General features: G+C 44.0%; 1 protein-coding gene across 1 annotated transcript in view; it reads right to left on the reverse strand.

Moving 5' to 3' along the window:
* Positions 1-20,932, reverse strand: part of LOC114357735 (ankyrin repeat and BTB/POZ domain-containing protein BTBD11) — a 43,256-nt gene that overhangs the window by 17,876 nt on the left and 4,448 nt on the right. The window contains exons 2-12 of the mRNA XM_028311484.1: positions 18,272-18,459; positions 17,651-17,829; positions 12,304-12,462; positions 11,160-11,304; positions 10,379-10,502; positions 9,318-9,449; positions 8,197-8,323; positions 7,114-7,259; positions 5,422-5,603; positions 2,749-2,859; positions 1,094-1,278 (exon numbers count right to left, since the gene is read on the reverse strand). Of these exons, the coding sequence (XP_028167285.1) occupies positions 1,094-1,278; positions 2,749-2,859; positions 5,422-5,603; positions 7,114-7,259; positions 8,197-8,323; positions 9,318-9,449; positions 10,379-10,502; positions 11,160-11,304; positions 12,304-12,462; positions 17,651-17,829; positions 18,272-18,459 (1,678 nt within the window). The remainder of the gene's footprint in view (positions 1-1,093; positions 1,279-2,748; positions 2,860-5,421; positions 5,604-7,113; positions 7,260-8,196; positions 8,324-9,317; positions 9,450-10,378; positions 10,503-11,159; positions 11,305-12,303; positions 12,463-17,650; positions 17,830-18,271; positions 18,460-20,932) is intronic.

Here is a 20,932-nt window from a genome sequence, read left to right on the forward strand (position 1 = left end):
TATATTGCTCTACGTTGCACAACTTGAACGCACACTACAGTGTGAAGCAATACAGCGCCCGCTCGGCAACGGGCGCGAGCGGCGGGTGTCTAGGTGTGGCGCAACGCAGTAGCGGATGCCTGGGCGTGATGCGGTTACACATATTTTCTGTCATAAAAAGGAGGAGTTTATCCAGCCAGGGAAGAGACGGGTGGTGTTGCGTAAGGAGGCATGGTTAGGTACGTACCTGTTCGCATCTCATGTAGTAATACAACGCTCGCTTAGCAGCGGGCGCGAGTGGCGTGTGACGGGGCGTGGCGTGACGTGATGCGACCACTGTATACTTTCTCCAAAGAAGGGAGTCCTAAGGGGTATAATTTTAGTCCTTTTCATCCCGCTAGGGATATGTTCGCGCGCAGCGTGGGACGTCCACCTACAAAGTGGACCGACGACATCGTAAAGGTAGCAGGGAAGCGCTGGACGCAGGCCGCTACCAATCGATCAACGTGGAAAGCATTAGGGGAGGCTATGTTCAGCAGTGGACGTCCTATGGCTGAAATGATGATGATGATGAGGGATCTGTGGCGTAGATTTAGGCTACTGACCTGCTCGCATCTCATGAAGTAGTATAGCGCTCGCTCGGCAGCGGGCGCGAGCGGTGAGTGTCTAGGCGTGGTGTGGCGATGACGCAATTACTCTATAGAACGGAGTGCCAAGCGTCACGATTTCTGTTCCTCTCATCCAGTCAAGTGGCTTGGTACTGCTATTAGCTACTGACCTGTTCGCATCTCATGTAGTAATACAACGCCCGCTCGGCAGCGGGCGCGAGTAGCGTGTGACGGGGCGTGGCGTGAGGTGATGCGACCACTGTATACTTTCTCCAAAGAAGGAAATCATTTTTGTCCTTTTCATCTCGCTAGGGATGGGTATTGTAGAGTCAGACTACTGACCTGCTCGCATCTCATGAAGTAGTACAACACCCGCTCAGCAGAGGGCGCAAGCGCCGGGTGAGGGGCGTGGCGTGACATGGTGCGACCACTGTATATTTTCTGCTATAAAAGGGAGTCACACTGGTTACGGTTTTTGTCCTTTTTGCCCAAGTCAGGCTACTGACCTGCTCGCATCTCATGAAGTAATACAATGCTCGCTCAGCAGCGGGCGCGAGCGGTGGGTGCCTAGGTGTAGCGCGGCGCAGCACGGCGCGTAACTCGGCGGCGGATGCTGCGCACGTGGTCAACAGCACCGACGCGCCCGAGCTGCCGCCAGACGTGCCTGACGCGCCTGATGTGCCCGACCCACCTGAACAAAGGAATATAAATTCAATGAGGGCTATCGTTTTAGCGCTCACCAGTTAGCGCCACTGTAGAGTAAGGTCCTGTCACTTGCTAGTAGCGAAGACAGTGGCACCAACTGGTGAGCGCGAAAGTGGTAGGAGGACTATCGCATTTGCACTCATCAAGATGGCGCCACTGTAGAGTAAGGTCCTGTCAATCGCCAGGGGTGCCAACTGTTAAGTATAAAAACGATAGCCCTCATTGAGTTGGACTTTAGGTTTAATTTGCAATGACGCTTGAAATGCAGTTCAAACACAAAGACCCGATAAAACTTTGATTCGATTAATAAAAGAGGTTTTCTGAAAAACCTGCGGCTTATCGAACTTACCGCAAGTTAGTAAGTTTTAAATACTTTAATATTAAAACACCTGCGGGCCTAAAAAGGCCAAATCACGCAACATTGCTAAAAGGAATTCATTTCCAGACTTCATAGCAGATCATAAGCAATTCCTCTAATTTTCATAAAATGGTCTTACATTTTGGCAGAACTGCCGCAATTCAATTCATTCGCAGATTCATATTCGGCGTCTATGTTGCCACACAGATCTCAACACGGTATCCAAAATCAGCGTAGAGCGCAACGTGATTACATGACGCGGCAAACGCGATCAAGATAATGGCATCCCTTGATTGCAGCCTACGCCGCGAACCGTCGCGTCGCACTTGTCGCTGACCTAGGATACAGCGGATTTTAGGATCGCGCTGTACGTTCGTTGATCATCTTCATCTTGACATGCCCATACATTTCGGCTGTCGGAGCCGACGGTCAGTGTACGTCAGAGCGATTCTAAAACCAGCCCAAGACAACAAACCTTTTGTACCCTTTGCACCACCAATAGTGCCGCCCTACCATTACCTACTGTAAAACGATTATCTATAATCATATAATATTAATATTATAAAGAGGAAAGATTTGATTGTTTGTTTGTACTGAATAGGCTCCGAAACTACTGGACAGATTTGACAACATAACATAAAAATTAATAACAACCATTCATACCTACATACAACGAATAATTCCTAAAGTACCAGGGCAACATAATCATAAAGGAGCTAGGTATATCAAATTCTTCTTGGTTGATCCGAGAAATAAACATGTATTATAAAATAGCTCCTTTACGGTTATGTTGCCCTGGTACTTTATTCGTTGTATGTAGGATGTAGGCCCGGGGTATCGTGGGTCTGAAGTGAAATGTTTATAGGCACTTACACACACACAAATTAAAACTTTTAGGTAGGTTTTGATTTATTTATAACAATTAAATTATTAAGTATTTTACAGTCTACTACTAGTTTTACAGTCGATGGTAGCACAACACTATTTGTTGGTGGTGCAAGAGGGATTTAAAAATACCCTTTGCACCACCAGTGGTGCAGGCTGGTGGTGCAAAGGGTACAAAAGGACAACAAATTGTGAAGCAAAGCACATGCTCACCCGAGCCGTTGGTGGTGATGCCGGAGTCGTGGCTGAGCCCGAGCGGGCGCTCGCGCGAGCCCGACGAGCCCAGCGAGCTCATCGACTCCCAGCGGGACAGCGATAGCGCACCTGAGGAAAAATACAGTCAATTATAATATACGACTACATCTACCTATTTGGAGTTTGGGTACAATGAGCCCTACCGATCTGAAATGGGGTGATTTTGATGCTCTATTTTAAAACATTTTTTGGGGATCAACATAATTTATTGACAAATGTCAGCTAGCTGATAGGTGGAGCCAAAATCACTAATGTTGCTTGGGAGCAGCAGGTATTGGGATACTAGATCGATACTTTTCTTGGGCAAAAGAGTAACTTTCACTGCTGTAGAAGACAATGGTACGAGAGTATAGGAAACAACCACTAGCTCAATGTATCTGATAAATGCTATGGGAATTTAAAAATAAAATGTTTTCTAGCTGAAAGTTCACAGTAGAGAAGTGTAGACATGCTTAAAGTAGAAAGGGAAAGAGGGTATTGGAATGATGATCAGTTATTTTCGGCATAAAGATAATTATCGTTCGCGGTGTTATTACTAGAGATGAAACGGATAGTTGTTTGGCCGGATACCGGATACCGGATATCCGGCCAGCTGTTAGGCCGGATAGCCGGATATCCGGCGGCCGGATAGTTGGCCCATTGTCTCGTTGCATGTCGTGACGAGTATAGCGCCGCACAGGTGCTACGAACGCAATCCGTAGGTCTATTATTAGACTTGACTAGTCACAGTTTTCAAAAATCAAATCCGTCCGAATAGAATGTCAGATTTTGCCACTTGTCTAGGGGGCAGATCAATTCAATTTCGGTTGCAATCAGTGAATAAATTGCATATTTTATTTGACAATATTTCGACATTAACAGATATTTACTATTTTATGTATTCGTCATCAGAGTGAATAGCCCAGAAAAAGATATTAGTTTTGAAAGGCCTTAATATGGCTTTTTTGTAATTTTTTGGACTTTGAATAAAAGCCGTCATTATTATAATAGTCCAGTCAATGAATGCTTTAACGACGGTGTAGAGAGAAATCCCTGGAACACAATTTCTGACCTCGGGACTTTATTTAGACTAGTTAGGAGGTAAACATAGCAAAAGTCCCCGCCTTTAGCCCTTGAGCCGGCGGGGAGAGGGGGGTTTAAAGGTACCACTTTTCGGTTTTTCGTTTAATCCTCGGAAACTATGCGTCCTAGTGACATGGATACTATGAACCAAAAAAAGCTTATTCAATTTGCTACAGGTGAGACAACCAAGTTTTTCTATATCTTGTATAGTTTTCGCGGCATCTGCTCTAGAAGGTCTGTAATATTGGAAATTGTAATTTTGTCTTACATGTTCCCATCAGGAGAAAATCGACTAAATCAACATTGAGCAAACATTATAGACATGCGGGAGCATGTTAAGCCTAGTTCCAAGGAGGGGACTGCACCGTGCGTATATTTAGACAAACTAATTGGAGCCACTTTTGACTCCTCATCACTCAAAAAGCACTGTGCATTAACACTTCAAATTAGGCTCAAGTGTTGAGACTTGCAAGATAAAGATCAGCTTCAAATTTCATAAATATACCTCAAACGGTTATTTAGGTATTGACGTTCAAAAATCGACATTTAGGACACTAAAATCTATCTATCACCTGTGAAATTTTAAAATTTACTGGTTTTTTATTTGTTCCTTTGTATTTACAGAACTGCCTATCTGGATGCCAAATTTGAACCTTCAAGGTCATCTGGAAGTGGTTAGAATTTGGTCTTATAGGTCAGCCATGTAGATTTTTAGACGTCAATACCTAAAGAACCGTTTGAGGTATATTTATGAAATTTGAAGCTGATGTTTATCTTGCAAGTCTCAACACATGAGCCAAATTTGAAGTGTTAATGCACAGTACTTTTTGAGTGATGAGGAGTCAAAAGTGGATCCAATTGGTTCGTCTAAATATTATACGCACGGTGCAGTCCCCTTCCTGGAACTAGGCTTAACATGCTCCCGCATATCTAGAATATTAGCTCAATGTTGATTTAGTCGATTTTCTCCTAACGGAAACATGTAAGACAAAAATAAAATTTCCAATATTACAGACCTTCTAGAGCAGATGCCGCGAAAACTATACAAGATATAGAAAAACTTGACTATCTCACCTGTAGCAAATTGAATAAGCTTTTTTTGGTTCATAGTAGTCATGTCACTAGGACGCATAGTTTCCGAGGATTAAGCGAAAAACCGAAAAGTGGTACCTTTAAACCCCCCTCTCCCCGCCGGCTCAAGGGCTAAGGGCGGGGACTTTTGCTATGTTCACCTCCTAACTAGTCTTAATAAAGTCCCGAAGTCAAAAATTGTGTTACACGGATTTCCATCTATAATGCTTTATTGACTGGACTATAAGCCATTTTATTGATATTTACCTCAAATGTATTTCATTTTATTATAGGAAATTGTCGTAGTTTTTTAATATCCGGTATCCGGCCGGATAGTGAGTTACTATCCGGTATCCGGCCGGATAGTAAATTTAGGCCGGATATCCGGCCTACCGGATAGTTACCGGATATCCGTTTCATCTCTAGTTATTACTCTTTTCTTTTTTTTTCTTCGTATTTTGTTTTTTTCGTGACATTTTTTTTTCTTTTCTAACTGACCTGACGCCACTCGGCCCGCGTTGAGGTGGCTGTAAGGCTGCAGCAGCCCCCACAGGTCGGCGCAGTTGGCCACGGCCGCGTCCACCGCCGCCGGCGTCACGGTGCCGCGGGTGCCGCCCGCTACAAGCGCGATCTCTTCGAGTAGCGTCTCCATGCCCGCGCAGAGGTAAATGGCTGCGTATCTACGAGAGAAAGGTGACGTAAGAGCTTGTATTTTAGAAGACGTGGGAGGAAATCGTATTTCTGGTCGCAGTCTGAAGTTTTAAGCGTCGCTAAGAGCCGTTGAGACACCGTGCGAAGAGGCGACCTCAGATGTCAACGAGCGGAGTTGTCAAACGCCATGTGACGCGCCACCAGGTGGTGGTCGCATGGCGTTTGACAGCTCAGTCACGCATCGGCTCTTGTAGTACCTAGCTTAAGGACGCTTGCGAGCCGTTTGCAAATTTTTAGCTTAGACACGTCATTTCCAATCTTACAACGTAAAGGTAGGGTTTCTTCTTGGTCTCTTTGCTGCTGCCAGGTCTATGCTGGCCCTAGCAGTACAACAAATATCTTAAAGGACAGGCACAACCCTATCGAGCTAATTGCGCTGCTGGAATGCGACTCTTCCTCCCTTTTACACACCTCCCCGCGATCACCGCGCACTACCAGAGCGTTGATGTGACGTCACGGCTACCAGGAACGCAGTTAACTCAATACTCAATACTCAAATCTTTATTGCATTTCACAGTGTACAGTCACGGAATGAAAAGGTTCGTCAGTTTTCAAATTGATTCCTTCAACGAATCGCGAGCACATATTACCTTTTGAAACTATGTTACAGAATAATCTCGAGTTAAAGAAAATAATCTTTAACTGTTCGTCAGTAAAGTTCAAAATTATTCAGATCAAAGTTGTTTGACGATTTATCTTGTCAAGAAGATTATTATGATTGATAAACTAAATCCTTCTTGTTGGTTCAACCTGCCATTATTATTTCTATTAAATAAAAAATCTATTGTCAATTTGTCAATGTCATCATTGCATTGCACTGATGGGATAGGAAAATAAACAAGCAAAACCTTATTCGTTAGCAAATGTCATATTTATTTAAATGTTAGCAGCACTGTTTCTTGCACTGTTATTATGTTGGCAGGTTTGACCCTTACAGTACCTAGTGCAAGCGAAAACCGACACTAAGGTGACGAACCTTTTCATTCCGCGACTGTACATTAGGTCTTAAAACTCGACCGGATTGTAAATCCATAGTTCATAGAAGCACGCGTCTCGAGTCCACACCTTTATTTATTTACTAGCGGCCGCCCGCGACTTCGTACGCGTGGATCCCGTTTTACCCCCTTCATCTATCTTACGCGGTTTAGATATTTTCGTACAAAAGTATTTTCCCGCTGATTCCGGTTCCCGTGGGAATTCCTAAGTATACTATAACCTGGCCAGGAGTATGAAGAATAATTGTACCAAGTCTCGTTAAAATCCGTCAAGTAGTTTTCGTTTCTATAAGGAACATACAGACAGACAGACAAAAATTTTACTGATTGCATTTTTGGCATCAGTATCGATCACTAATCACCCCCTGATAGTTATTTTGAAAATATATTTCATGTACAGAATTGACCTCTCTACAGATTTATTATAAGTATAGATTTTCTTTCTTCGGAACAAGTAGTATACAAGGCACTTCGTATTACTCACTCGTGCACTACAGAAGCGACGCGTACATCCAGCATCCAGCGCTGGAAGCGGCCCGGCGCAAGACTGGTGCGCGCGCGCGCCGCTGAACCGAGTCTTCGAGCAGCGCTGCCTGAGGTTGCGTACATGGTTGCCGCTCGCTGGCAGCCCTGGGGAGACAAATACATAGCATATAAAACAAATACTATGGTTTCCTAATAAAGCCTGGTCCGTGAGCACGTAGAATTTTGTCCAATGACCCCAAGCTACCCATCCTTATCGCTCGCGTGTAATTATATTGCTGTCGCGACTGTGCGAGGGTCGCCCGCAGTAGGTGTGCGAGCGCGACAACAACAAAATTACGCGCGAGCGATAAGGATGGGTAGCTTGGGGTAATTGGACAAAATTCTACGTGCTCACGGACCAGGCTTTAATAGACGTGACGTCTACGTAATGCCACGCCCCCTTTAAAGGCGGCAGTTCGCACTGTTACCGATACTAGCAACCCTGACGGGAGACCGTTGCCCGTTTTCACCATCAATCCCTATTTTTTAAGCGACCCCTATGGTAACACATAACAGGCATTTTGTTTTCATAGAGGTCACTTAAAAATTGGGGATTGATGGTAAAAACGGGCACGTGACTTATACTTGAATTAAGTATCTGTCCCCTGTCTCAGTCTAAGTCGCAAACTGATAGTTGTATAATGTCTGAAGTCAAAAAGTCTCGGCCTCATATATTGGTCGCTTTTCACGGAGCGAACCGCTGCCTTAATACATCGTATAGATAGATAGACTAAGAACTAAACACATAACACTGCCTGACACAAAAAGTTTGCATATACGCAATTTTTGCCCTAGAATATCTGACACTCGACCTGACTGAGTGGCGACCACGGGCTGGAAGACGTAGCGTGGGCAGGCCTCCTACTAGGTGGACCGACGATCTAGTAAAGGTTGCGGGAAGAGCCTGGATGCGGGCAGCGCAGGACCGTGCATTGTGGAAAACCTTGGAGGAGGCCTTTGTACAGCAGTGGACGTCATTTGGCTGAAACGACGACGACGACGACGATCTGACACTCACTGGTAAACATTGAAGGAAAGTTACCTTGATGCAGGCGTCAGCTAACGGAGCACTAAGCACGATGCGCAGTGCGCCCGCCACCTCGTGCTTGGAGCAGAAGCCGAAGTTCTGTGCCAGCCGCTGTGCCTCGCGAGACACACGCACCAGCGCCCTGCACACAGTAGTTAATGATGTTAAATGTTACATTTTGGAAGAAGTCATCTAGTAACGGCATTCTATGTTATAGGTCATTGCTTTAACGGGTAAATAAAGAAAAAAAAAACACTTTTGCAGACATAAACTCATTTTTAACAACTGCTTTTAGTAACTCATGTGTGACGATTTGCGACTGTGTTGATACCGCATCGAGAATTACGTTTGTGGTCGTTGCAAGAAGTCACAGTGTATAAGGCTGGTTTTAGAATCGCGCTGACCGTTCGCTGATCGTCGGCGCTGACAGATCAATATGACTGTATGTAATTGAAGGGAACGTTCCTGAGTGACGCTGACCGCTCGGCGCCGACGCTTCATACATTTCGGCTGTCAGCGCTGACGGTCAGCGTGACTCTAATACCAGCCTAAAAGGCCTTACTCCACATGTACCTACTGTAGAAAGCGAGCGCGCACTGCAAGCTTGATTAGATCGTTTCATCCTCAAAGACACGCTCCACCAATTTTTAGTCGAGGGATGCGGGGAGTTTGATCCGAGCGGAAGAATGGTGGGGCGCGTTTTCGTGGGTGAAACGATCTACAACAGGTGGGCGCACACTCGGGTGGCTGTTAACCGTAGAGCGCAAGACTGCGTCGGACATCCAGAGTGAGTGATCACTCACTCTATACACCTTGCAAGTTTATAGCGTAGGCCAGGGATGACGAACCTATAAGTATCAACGTGCCACCTTTATAAATATTTTTTTGATGCAGTCATAGACGTGCCATTAAAATAACACCTAATGCTATCAATGAGGTCTAGTATAGTAGGTACTAATGACAGAACCTTACTCTACAGTAGCACTAATTAATGAGGGCAAATACGATAGCCCTTAATCTAAACACATTATTTACTGTAAATTTTGTGATTGGTGGCGTGCCCCAAATATTATGTCGAGTGTCATCCCTGGCGTAGGCCTTAAGCTGTATAAGCCTGTCTACTTGGTTGCCAATACCTCTGCAGCAGGTAGGCGAGGCGCGGTGGCGCGTCGGGCGCCAGTCGCGGCGCCAGATCCTTGCAGCGGCCGGCTGCCAACGCACGTGTGATCTCGCTGGCTGTCCATGGTACGCAGCGGAGTTCCACTAGTCTGCAGCAAGGTTATTCAGCAAGTTATCATCATTATCAGCAGGTCATTTAGTCCCCGCTGCAGGAACACGACCCTCTTAAATTTACCAGAGGCAAATGGAGGATTTGCAAGTGCAGCAAGTTATCACGGACTGTAACTCGATTTGGCCTAATACATTTCGGAGGACATCGCATTGGGAAGGCAGGGAGAGCCCCAAATAACTCATTGACACCGTATCATGCAATTGGTAAATAAAATGTTCTATATCAAGTTAGTGTTAATAATTCTGATCTAACCGTCTCGGCCACAGGTCTCGACCATAAGGGCGCGCAACCCTCATCACGCATTGGTTCCCGCTGAAAACCAGCTTCTCGGCATGACGTTTGTGTCATGTCGCGATTTTTGCTGAGCGGGCGCCTATTCAGCATATGTTTTTATTTATTTTTTGTTATGTTTTTATGTTTTTTTACGTACTTACTCTTGCTTTGTATACCTTAAATGATAATTATGCTGAATAAAGACATTCTTATTCTTTATTCTTAATTGAGGTCATAACTGTAGCTAAGGTGGTAAGTAAGGTTTTGTAAGGAAAATAAAATACTAAAATTATATTTTATACCCAATGTGTTACACTGGAAGATTTTGAACAAATAGGCCTTCCACTCAATGACTTGCCAATGGCGAAAATCGCGGGAAGCGTCTAAACGCAGGCAGCGTAGGATCAGTCATTGTACAAATCTTCGAAGGAAGCTTTTGTCCAGGAGTGGACATCTCTCGCTGAAAAGGAAGGAGGTAGCATGGGATCAGTCATAATGGAAATCCTTGAGGGAAGCCCTTGTCCAGTAGTGCAGTTGAAAAGCAAGGAGATATCCCAAGCAGTACCCTTTTGTGGGAGTGGATGTCTCTCGCTGCCGCTGGTAAAAGAAGGAGGTGTCTTAAGCAGTCAGTACCTGTTGTGCGAGTCGACCCAGACGAACTCGTCGGCGCTGGTGACGTTGGTGCACACCGTGTCCAGCGACGCTTGCCGCACCAGCGGCGCGCGCCGCCGCCGCGCCTCCGCCGCGCTCCCCGTCTCTGGGGGACACACAGCTTGTCGAATAAACCAGTAACTAAATAATAATATAAATTCAAATCCACTGGAAAAATGTTACATTATAATATTGAGATAGACATCGAGTAACATGAATATCGCGTATGCAACTGCACCATCAGTCTGCCAACAGAGAGAGATGACGAGAGATCGTGTGGAGAGCTGTATCCGCTTCTACAACCGACGAGGATGCCTCAACGTGACCACGACCGCACTGCCAAGAGCGAAACGAATAAGAATAATAAGAACATGATCATGGTCATACAGTTAAGCTGGCTATAATAATAATATAGGCTACAGACTGCTACCTTTGAGGCTCATGCCCGTTTTCACCATCAATTCCTATTTTTTAAGAGACCCCTATGATAACGCATAATAGGAATATTGTTTTCATAGGGGTCACTTAGAAATTAGAGATTGATAGTGAAAACGGGCATCAGACTGCTACTTTTGAGGCTAACCTGATCTTTCCCTGCTATCTAAAAATTTAAGGGTATTGTTTCGTACCTGTGGCACTATTATTACCGTCACTTCGAGTACGGAATCTACACTAGTAGCAGTAATCGCTCTAGAGCACAGCGATACTAGTAAATGAGTAACCAACAATCATCTCTCTTTATTCATAAGGGTAGCGTTCATACCTGTCGCTCCATTATTACTGCCGCCTCCAGCACTAGATGCGCCACTGGTGGCGGTACTGCTACTATCTCTTGAGCGTAGCGTCAGCTGCTTGATGGCCGACCTGATGTCTTCCAGGCCCCCACCACCAGGCCACGGCGATTGTAGCTGTCAACAACCACTTTATTATAGGCTTTTTGAGACCTATTTTAGTTAATAACACTTTAGAAAAACATTAGAACCATAAAAAGAAACTCAACGGAAAAAATAATTGAGCGTGTTGAGATGCGAGTTTTTCTGCTTGATTTGATTTTAATGATAGCAACTAAAATCGCGGCCGTATGAAGTATGTTTGGTATTAATTTTTTTCTCAGACATTTTATTTTTTCCAGTTGTAACTTTGTTTTATCGCTATATTTTGTACATTAGCAGGATAATGATTAGGCGGCTCGTTGTTTTTGCAAGCGTCCCAAAGTCCATCATTAGCGTTCCAGTGCAGTCATTTGAGACGAATTTGGATGAGGAAAGCGTTTATGTGTTATTCACTTTCTTCATCTCAACATGTTTGTTTTTTCCTACACCATGGGCAGATGTTGAGCCAATATCAAGGGGGTACTTTTAAATGGTAACAAGAGTTAAGATGTATAATTACACATCGGGTTCACATTGGGTGCTTTGTTGTCATCATCACACATTTATTTATAAAATACAATTTATTTATTAAACATATTTTTTTTTACTTTACAGGTCCTGTGTTACAGTAAACACGGTGGAATTACAAAGAGAAAGATGAATATAACAGAGCACAATCAACAAGAGCCCAGACTATAAGTTTCCCCCATGACAAATTTGACCTTCACTGGTTGGGTGTTCATTGGCGCCTGGCGGTCAAGCTGTAGATCTTGGCTACACAGGAGTTGCAGCGGTGGGAACGAGAGGTGGGTATAGTCCCGTTTACCACTAGAAAGGTCACAATGAAGCACATGATTTCGTGCCCTGAGTGCCCGAGCAACTGCACTCAGGAGGATTTAATGAATGCTGCTGACAACGCCACCCTTGTAGCGGAGTTTTGGGCTGACACTGTGTAGGTTTGTTGTCGACACGATAAGAAGAAGACTAGAAAGGCGCCACAGTGTTCAGCTTGAATGCTTGTCTATACTAGCTTACCTTATTATGAGGTCGGTGCTTGGTCCTCCCATGGGGCGGCTGCCTCGTCCTGCGCGGCTCGTCGCGGCCCGCCTCGCCGCCGCCGCCGCTGTCCGACATCGACGCGTGTCCGGACGACCGATTCTCGTCCGAACTGCTGTTGCACTCCCGGACACCATTCTGTGAAGAGGTGTGAAGTTAGGGGGAGAAATCTTTGTGGTGTGGAAATGAAGAAGCTTGCGAATAGAAGAAAAACGTCAGACTTTTTATGCTCTGAATTCGGATGCGAAAATATTCTACACAGTTCATGTTCTCAGGGTTAGGTACCTCTAAAATAACAAGTTACCCTGATGATACTTTGGGTTTCCTATGTTTAAAAAAATGAATATCTGACCAATATAAGATAGGAAGTTACAGTGCGAGAGGGTATAAGGGTACGGGTACAGAAATCGCAGTTGATGAACAGGCTGTTGATTACAATGTGAGCAAATGCTTATTCACACATTTATTTACTAACAATCATGAGAGCCACATTTGAACAGCAACACAACATACAACAGTTTCTAATTAGTTTTTCACAGTTTTCTCTAGTTACATAGCACCTACATAAAAGTTATGTCGGTACTTGCAAAGTAAAAAGGTTATTTTGCCAAAGAAGCCTACAGCAGAGTATTAATGTTATTATCATAACTTCAAACAGCGCTAATGCTTTTACATAAGTTCCATGGCATAAATACATTTTAAACTGCGCTACATTCGGTAATGTTACGTCGAATAATGAATCTACTCATATTTATGTAAATAAACTAATGGTGGCAATGTTTGCTGTCTGATTTTTTTTAATGTTGATGACCCGATGGCGATAGCCTAGTCTAGTGACTCAATTTATCCAGATTCATATCCTTCTATCTAAAACAGATAAATCTGTGAGAAACACAATAAAACTTAAGCAATTTGTTACATAAAAGTTTAAAAATTATAACATCAATGCAATAAAATAAAGCAGATTCGTTATCGCCAGCTAAGTACTGTGAGATCCTTCTGTGAATCAACACCAGCTCCAAAAGATCTGGTGCATCCATCAAAATAAATTCTTACGACACCTGCGACATCAAAGATGGACGCCATTGTCGTACGCTTTCGCTCTTAAAGCTTCCCAGCGATTACGCTTTTCCCTATCACAAAATCGTGGGAGCTCACTAAGACAATGGTTATTTATTTTTTGTTCTGGCAACACTTTCCCCGTTACGCGGGTAATTATTGTAATAATTGCTCGTAATGCGATCCGAGGCGCTAATTATGCGGAGATGAAAAGTTAGGAACAAGGTGGCTTGATGGATAGGTTCTCGAGTAGGTATACATTGTAAGCACTCTAGATTTTTTTGTATTCTTTATTTTTTTGAAATAATTTGAAACACATTTACAATAATGCCAGCTTAGCTTGGATGTAATTACGCGTACCAAATCAATCACCAGCTATGGTTTGGATTCGGATCCCGCTGAGAGCAGACGGCATTTAAACCAACTGAAGGTCAAAGAAGTTTATGTGTAACTATTTTAACCGCTCTACAGGCACTGCTTAGTTTTGAGATTAGGTAATTGGTGTGAACATTCAAAAATAAAATTGCCCACCGCTGCGTTAAATGTACATACAATAGGCAATATTCATGTAGATGTAAGCAAGAAAAAACTGGACACTAAAAGCATTTTGTTTCCGAGCCATAAAAAGTAACAGTTCTGAATTTTTTACAGATCTGTTAGTTATGATGATGACATGGTAATATAATAGCCATTATGTTTTTCTGTTTGTGGCGAATCCATAACGGTGATGCGCGGATGGCGTGTGCGCACGTTATCAGTACATAATAAAGCCAGTACAGTCGGCCACGGGGATATATTACACTTACTCTCGTAACGTCAAATTTTTACACGTCTCTCGTGTCTAGAATTACATAATATTGATGTTGCAGAAAGTTTCCCATGGTGGAATTAGGCGTAAATATTATTAATAGATTCCTTATGTCTTCTATGTTTCACATATACGTAGTACGTACGTCACTACTTTGTTTCAGCAATGATTTTTGTACAGTGAAAATTAACTTTCTAGAGTCATAGACATTTCATAAAAATATCACTTTCCTCTACAAATCATCACACATAAGTAGGTATTCGTTGATTCAACTTGTTTAAGAAAAACAAAGTATTTCAAAGTCCGACTGTACTATGCGCCCACGCATCTCGACGAGACCTGATGACATCAATGCGTTGTTCCGATTGATGACCGCTGCATATTCAGGTAACTGATGACTGCAATCATGCACGTTATCTCTCACGTTATATCTAGATCTCGGGCGCTAAAGTAGGAAGTAGATGAGAGTAGTGATTTTACAATTGTATTATCGTTGTCAGTAAGATTATGATTCGTGGGAATACAATCTTTATTTAGATCCCAACATACTAACAAGGACAGGAAGGTGCTAACCGCCTTTGTGGTCTAATGGTAAGACCGCCTTCTTCAGACCCAGAGGTCCCGGGTTCGATTTCCAGCGGGGGCTGAATTTTCTGCATCTTATCTAAGTCTGTTGAGATAACAATATTGATAAATCCTGTTAACTTGTGTTGTGTTCTGGCAGTTAGAAGTAAGATGGCCAGTTCCTCTGTGGTTAAGGATTCCGGGTGAAGCTCGCTTCCATCTTCGGCATCATTTTCTATGAGGTGAGATGCAGGCCAAGAGCTTCCTCGTTGTTGGGAATAAAAAAGGTGCTACTTTTATTCAGCGTTGTCAGCACTATAACATGTTTGGCGCTAAACTTTATAAAGAGAAGTCGAAGCTTGCATATCTTGACCGTTATTATTACGAGTCGAAGAAGTCTAATCGACAGTAAAGCCGCTCGTAAAAACTCAACGGGAACCGGCCATTCGGCTGTACCAAAGGTATAAACTCGGAGATTCATTGAGTTTATGCAATAATACGCGGGAGATAATCATCGCGGTGGTATTTGAAATGTGCTAATTTGTTTCAAAGACCGTTTTTCTCTTTAGTACAAATTAAATGGAAGTTTTTGCGTAAAAGAGCTTTTGAAAGAAGCTTTTGAGTAAAAGAGTAGGTAATAAGCGTCCATGAAGCTATCCTAAAAATTTAAATTACTTACGTATCCTATGTATGTCAGCATCCTCAATTTTTATTCAATTTCAGAAGGAATTCAGTTTCTTAAGAAAGACCAATAAATCTGTCTGGCAGGTATAATTCTTAACAATCCGCTGGCCATTCGACAAAGTTTTGGTTGATCAAATACTGATGTTGAAAGTTCAAAGCCGCTAGATGTAGCAAGGCTCATATCCACCAAAGGCGTTGCTCAAATTTCAGTGAACTGGAAATGGGTATCCGAAAACAATAGACAGGCGGAAGTGAGTAATCGAGGTAATTAACAAACTTGCACCAGCTTATTATCACCGCTTCGTTACACTTTGGTTCACAGTCAAATCGAAGCAACGGGTGAAACTGAGATAAGTACGTGAGTAATTTAATGAGAAGAACAGAAAATGGTCAGGTAAAAAGTTTTCTAATTTTTTTTTATCCACAACGAGGAAGCTCTTGGCCTGTATCTCATCTGATGGTAAGTGTTGATCAGGCCGAAGGTGGAAGCGAGCTTCACCCGGAATCCTCAACCACGGAGGAACTGGCTATCTTACCTCTAACTGTCGGAACACAACAATGTTGTTAACATTGTTGTTATGGCGACAGACTTAGGTAAGATGGTGGTTGCTAGCCAGGCGGACTTAGAACAAGCCCTACCACCAACCAAACCGAACAGAAAAATCTGCCCCCACTGGGAATCGAACCCGGGACCTCTGCGTCTGAAGCGGGTGGTCTTATCACTAGACCACAGAGGCGGATAAATATGCTTCTATGAATGCCATGAAAGTTTACACATTACACGATGTACTAAATTTTGCAACGTAAGCCATCAGGCCGACCGCAAGTAACTACCGATCAGTAAACAAACTAGATCTGACCGCAAGCCACTTGTCTATGCCGCACCTGATTGCACGTGGCGGCAAGTGGGGCAGTGCACATGAAAGCTTTTGTTGGAAGTAGGTCAATAATCTAATTATTTCCATGGAAAGATAAATGTGACAGGCTTGCGGATGACAAAATTTCGATTTCTGGGGCGATCAATTTCGGCAATATGTTTGAAAAGATTAGGTTGCCGAATTAGGATATCTTATTAAATTATCTTATTAAATTTTACAGGAGGGGAGGGAGAGATAGATATGCTTAAGTAAAAAAGTAAGTAGGTCACGAAGGTTACCCTGACTCTGAGGCGGTTTTACCTTTAGTGCAGGTCGTGCATTGCACACGGGCGCACGGTCATAGGGGGCGTTTTAGGTATTACTGGTATTACTATAGGGCCGCGCTAAACACGGGCGCTACATGGGTTGGTACCAACACGTGATGAAAATAGACCAAAAATAAGTATACAAGGTGGAAACGATAAGTGATCTCACTCGATTATTTCTAAACTATACAGGATATCTAAAAACTGGTTACTGATTCTGAAAGTGTTTTACGCGCTCTATCAAACGGTATGTATGTATAGTAGGTTATAAAATAAACTGTAGGTATCTATCCGAAATTTCGATGTTTCCAGCTCTACCCTGTAAAGTTTGAATTTCGTAAATTAGCTATGTCTGCCTGATCTGCACAGGCGCGCTAACAGCCGTCAGCGGTGACACCGATAGCCTTGACACGCGCTTCGCCTGCTTCTACACTAGATGGCGTCTCTTCCAGATGCGCTAGGGAAGCGTCTCCTCGAGGTGTGCTAGGGAAGCGTCTCCTCGAGATGCGCTAGGGAAGCGTGTACAGACCTGCACGGGCGCGGCGCTGTCGGCGGGCCGGTGGTGGTGGTTGGGGCGTAGAGCACAGCTGCTCTGCGGCGGAGAGGCCCGCACGGGCGCGCTGGCTGCCGTGAGCGGCGACACCGCGCCTAGGGCCTTCACACGTGCCTCGCCTGCTTCTATACTAGGAGGCGTCTCTTCCAGACGCGTTAGGGAAGCGTCTCCTCGAGATGCGCTAGGGAAGCGTGTACTGACCTGCACGGGCGCGGCGCTGTCGGCGGGCCGGTGGTGGTGGTTGGGTCGTAAGGCACAGCTGCTTTGCGGCGGGGCGGCCCGCACGGGCGCGCTGGCAGCCGTGAGCGGCGACACCGCGCCAAGAGCTTTGACACGCGCTTCGCCTGCTTCTACACTAGATGGCGTCTCCAGATGCGCTAGGGAAGCGTCTCCTCGAGATGCGCTAGGGAAGCGTCTCCTCTAGGTTCGCTAGGGAAGCGTCTCCTCTGGATGCGCTAGGGAAGCGTGTACTGACCTGCACGGGCGCGGCGCTGTCGGCGGGCCGGTGGTGGTGGTTGGGTCGTAAGGCACAGCTGCTCTGCGGCGGGGCGGCCCGAACGGGCGCGCTGGCTGCCGTGAGCGGCGACACCGCGCCTAGTGCCTTGACGCGCGCTTCGCCCGCTTCTGCGCTGGGAGGTGTCTCTTCTAGATGCGCTAGGGAAGGACAAGACAAAGTCATTGAATACAATCACGATGAAAATACAATCGATCTCAAAACAAGAAGGGCTTAGTTTCTTTCGTTTCAGCCAAATGACGTCCATTGCTGGACAAAGGCCTCCCCCAAAGATTTCCATAACGACTGGCCCTGCTTCCCGCGACCTTCATCAGATTGTTGGGCCACCTAGTGGGGGGCCCACACTGTTTTGGCCAGCCCGTGGTCACCACTTGAGAACTTTTCTGCCGATTTCATGCAGCGTTTCTTGGTCCAACATCCAACAACAGTGGACTGCCATCGGCTGTAAATGATGTTAATGCCCGTTTTCACCATCAATCCCTAATTTTTAAGTGACCCCTATGAAAACAAAATACCTGGTCTGTTATGTATTACCATAGTGGTCACTTAAAAATTAGGCCATAAGACTCTCACTAGACTTACGTTTGGCAGCGGGCTCGGCGGGTCTAGGCGGGGTGGTGGCGCGGTGGGCGGGCGGCGGCGGCGACAGGCGGCGCGCGTGCGCGGGCGCTGGCGCTGCGGCGGCGCTGCTCACGCGCACCCGTAACGCGCGCGCGCCGGCGCCGCCGCACCACGCGCCGTCGTCCGATGGCCGGCAGCCGCTTGATGGCCTGGGGAATATAATTGTAGTGTTTTAGCATGATTTTAGATCAATAGCCTAGATTAGAGACAAAAATGCGTCACAATCTCGTACTGATCAGTCAGTGACTCAGTGCGGTACACGAGAGGATAAATATTTCGTACATTTAGTTTCACGTTGGTATTGAATTAATAATTATCTTTCTGTAAGTTTTAATAATAAAGTTACTGTGTTTGACTTTTTGTTTACAAGCCTAGTAGGCAAAATTACATAATCTCAATACATTTAAATGAACAAATGCTAGCCCCCGGTCCCGTGTTGACGATAAGAATACATCAATTGACATTATGACCTTCAAGTAACGAATTGCATCCGAGTATTATGTATACCTACTAAGTACTTAACAACTTGCCCAATCGCATGATTTCACTGACACGCATTTGACCCACTAAAATCTACGGATGCATAGTCAACTGGAAACTCTGGACAGCCCCCACGCTGAATGTGGTTTAACACTCGTGATCTACTCATACATTACCAGTAAGCTGATGGCATAATAATTACATCTTTCATTTAAATGCATATTTGAAGGCTCAGTGTTGCTACATGTTGGGCGCCAACGTTTTGATGATTCTTAAAAAATACTTCATATTTTTCTCGTAGGTGTCAGCTTAAAGTTGTATATTTACCACCTAAGCTACGTACAGAATTGCATATACTTTGCATGTAATCGAATTACTCTACTTTTTGATCGGGATCACATAACGGGTGACCAGGAGAATTACCCATCACTAAAGCTGACACAAATCTAGGTAAATGTTTCTGAGCCTTACGACGTAACGTGTAAGGTCATAGTTAGGTTGTTGACAGGGAGATTTCTGTATTCCCATCACTGGTTTAACCGAGTAGTATGTCAACGGGTTTTAGACTTTAGTGCGGAAAGTTTAAGGTTGATGTCAGGTTAACAATAGACGTCACGGCAGCGAATCGATGCGAACCGAATCGAACTAATGCTCCCGGGCAACGATAGCTGTTCTCTGTGACACTTCGTTTTTGTGGGAAACTTAAGTGCGTTACTCTGGTTCCCAACGCTGAACATCTTCATACAAAATTGCTGTACTTGTAAATAATGATACATGTATTACCTGCCACTCTGCTTAGGTTTTTTGGTCTAATTAGGATCACAAATTCTTGTAAATAGCGAGATATTAGTTTAAGTAGAGAATCATTAGCATTATTGGATGGAGGTAGCAAAAATGTTTCCTTTATTTAAGTTGATCAAGCCCATTGACCCTGATTAAGAGTGGCTCTCTAACCATAAGACAATCGAGTTCAACTGAGAGACATATTTAGGGTGCTAAATTCGCCCCGCCAAGAAAGTGTGACTAAAATGCGCGCGCGTCACTAGAGCGAGTCTGAAGGCCGATTGCCCTGTCGTTGCTGGAGGAAACTTGACTTTAGGTGCGGTCCCGTGACCTTAATACAGTTAGAGAAAGATAATAAAACAGCGAACCGAAATTATGGATGGTATTACCATCGACCATCACCTGAAAACGACAACTGTCGCAGGGATGGAAGGGATCATTAGGAACGGCCTAGGAGGAGAGAAGAGGGATATAGTTGGGGAGATCTGGAGTGTCCTTTGCCCAGTTAGTGTTTCACAACAAGCTTATAAAATATCATTAGAAGTACCAACCTACAGCATTATAGTGGATAGCATAACTACCCGTAATCACTGTAAGAGAGGCCTATACGTCAAATAATAATCAAGGGGCTTTTACACATCGTTAATTTATCTAATGTGTATAAAAGTAGGCAAGTAGGTATACCAGGTGATAGCGTAGTCAAGAAGCGATATCTTTTTACTCATCTCATTTATATAAAAACACAAACAACAACTAAGCATGACTGAGAAATCGGATTGACGATACACAACAATCAAAATTGTTGCATTAAATAAACGGAGTGATATTTTACATTCAAAGTGAGCAATTAGTCTTGTTGATTCATTGAGAAAACATTCAGTAATCGCAAGTTAATCTTCTAAAAAGAATACAAATAATAATTACATAATAACAGTTAGCTTTGTAACCGATGAAATAATGAGATTTATCAAAGCAAATCTGGTACTACATCCTCTGGCAGAGGAAATCCAACATGACATAACAACAAATATAAAAATGAGATGTAACAATTAAGTAGGTGAAAGCGTTGAGCTGTCGGCTCAAGTAAAACCAAGTCTAACTGCAAGTTACAGTAGAAGATTAACGGCTCTAGTGATTAAGGAAGCGCGAGGAAAGTGTGGGAACTGATGGTAATTAGCCATCAAAAAATTTGTCACTTGCTGTTTCAACGCCCATAAAAATGTTCGCAGAGGTGATTGGTGAAGTGCTAATCAATATAATTGGAACGAATTAAGTGAACACTGTGTTGGACGAAGAATAAGATTGATTTGATTGCCATGAAATAAAAAAATCTACCTATTACACTTCAACAAACAAAAA

The sequence above is a fragment of the Ostrinia furnacalis genome, unplaced genomic scaffold (genome assembly GCF_004193835.3).
Source record: "Ostrinia furnacalis isolate ACB-3 unplaced genomic scaffold, ASM419383v2 OfSCF3339, whole genome shotgun sequence".
Classification (NCBI taxonomy): Eukaryota; Metazoa; Arthropoda; class Insecta; order Lepidoptera; family Crambidae; genus Ostrinia; species Ostrinia furnacalis.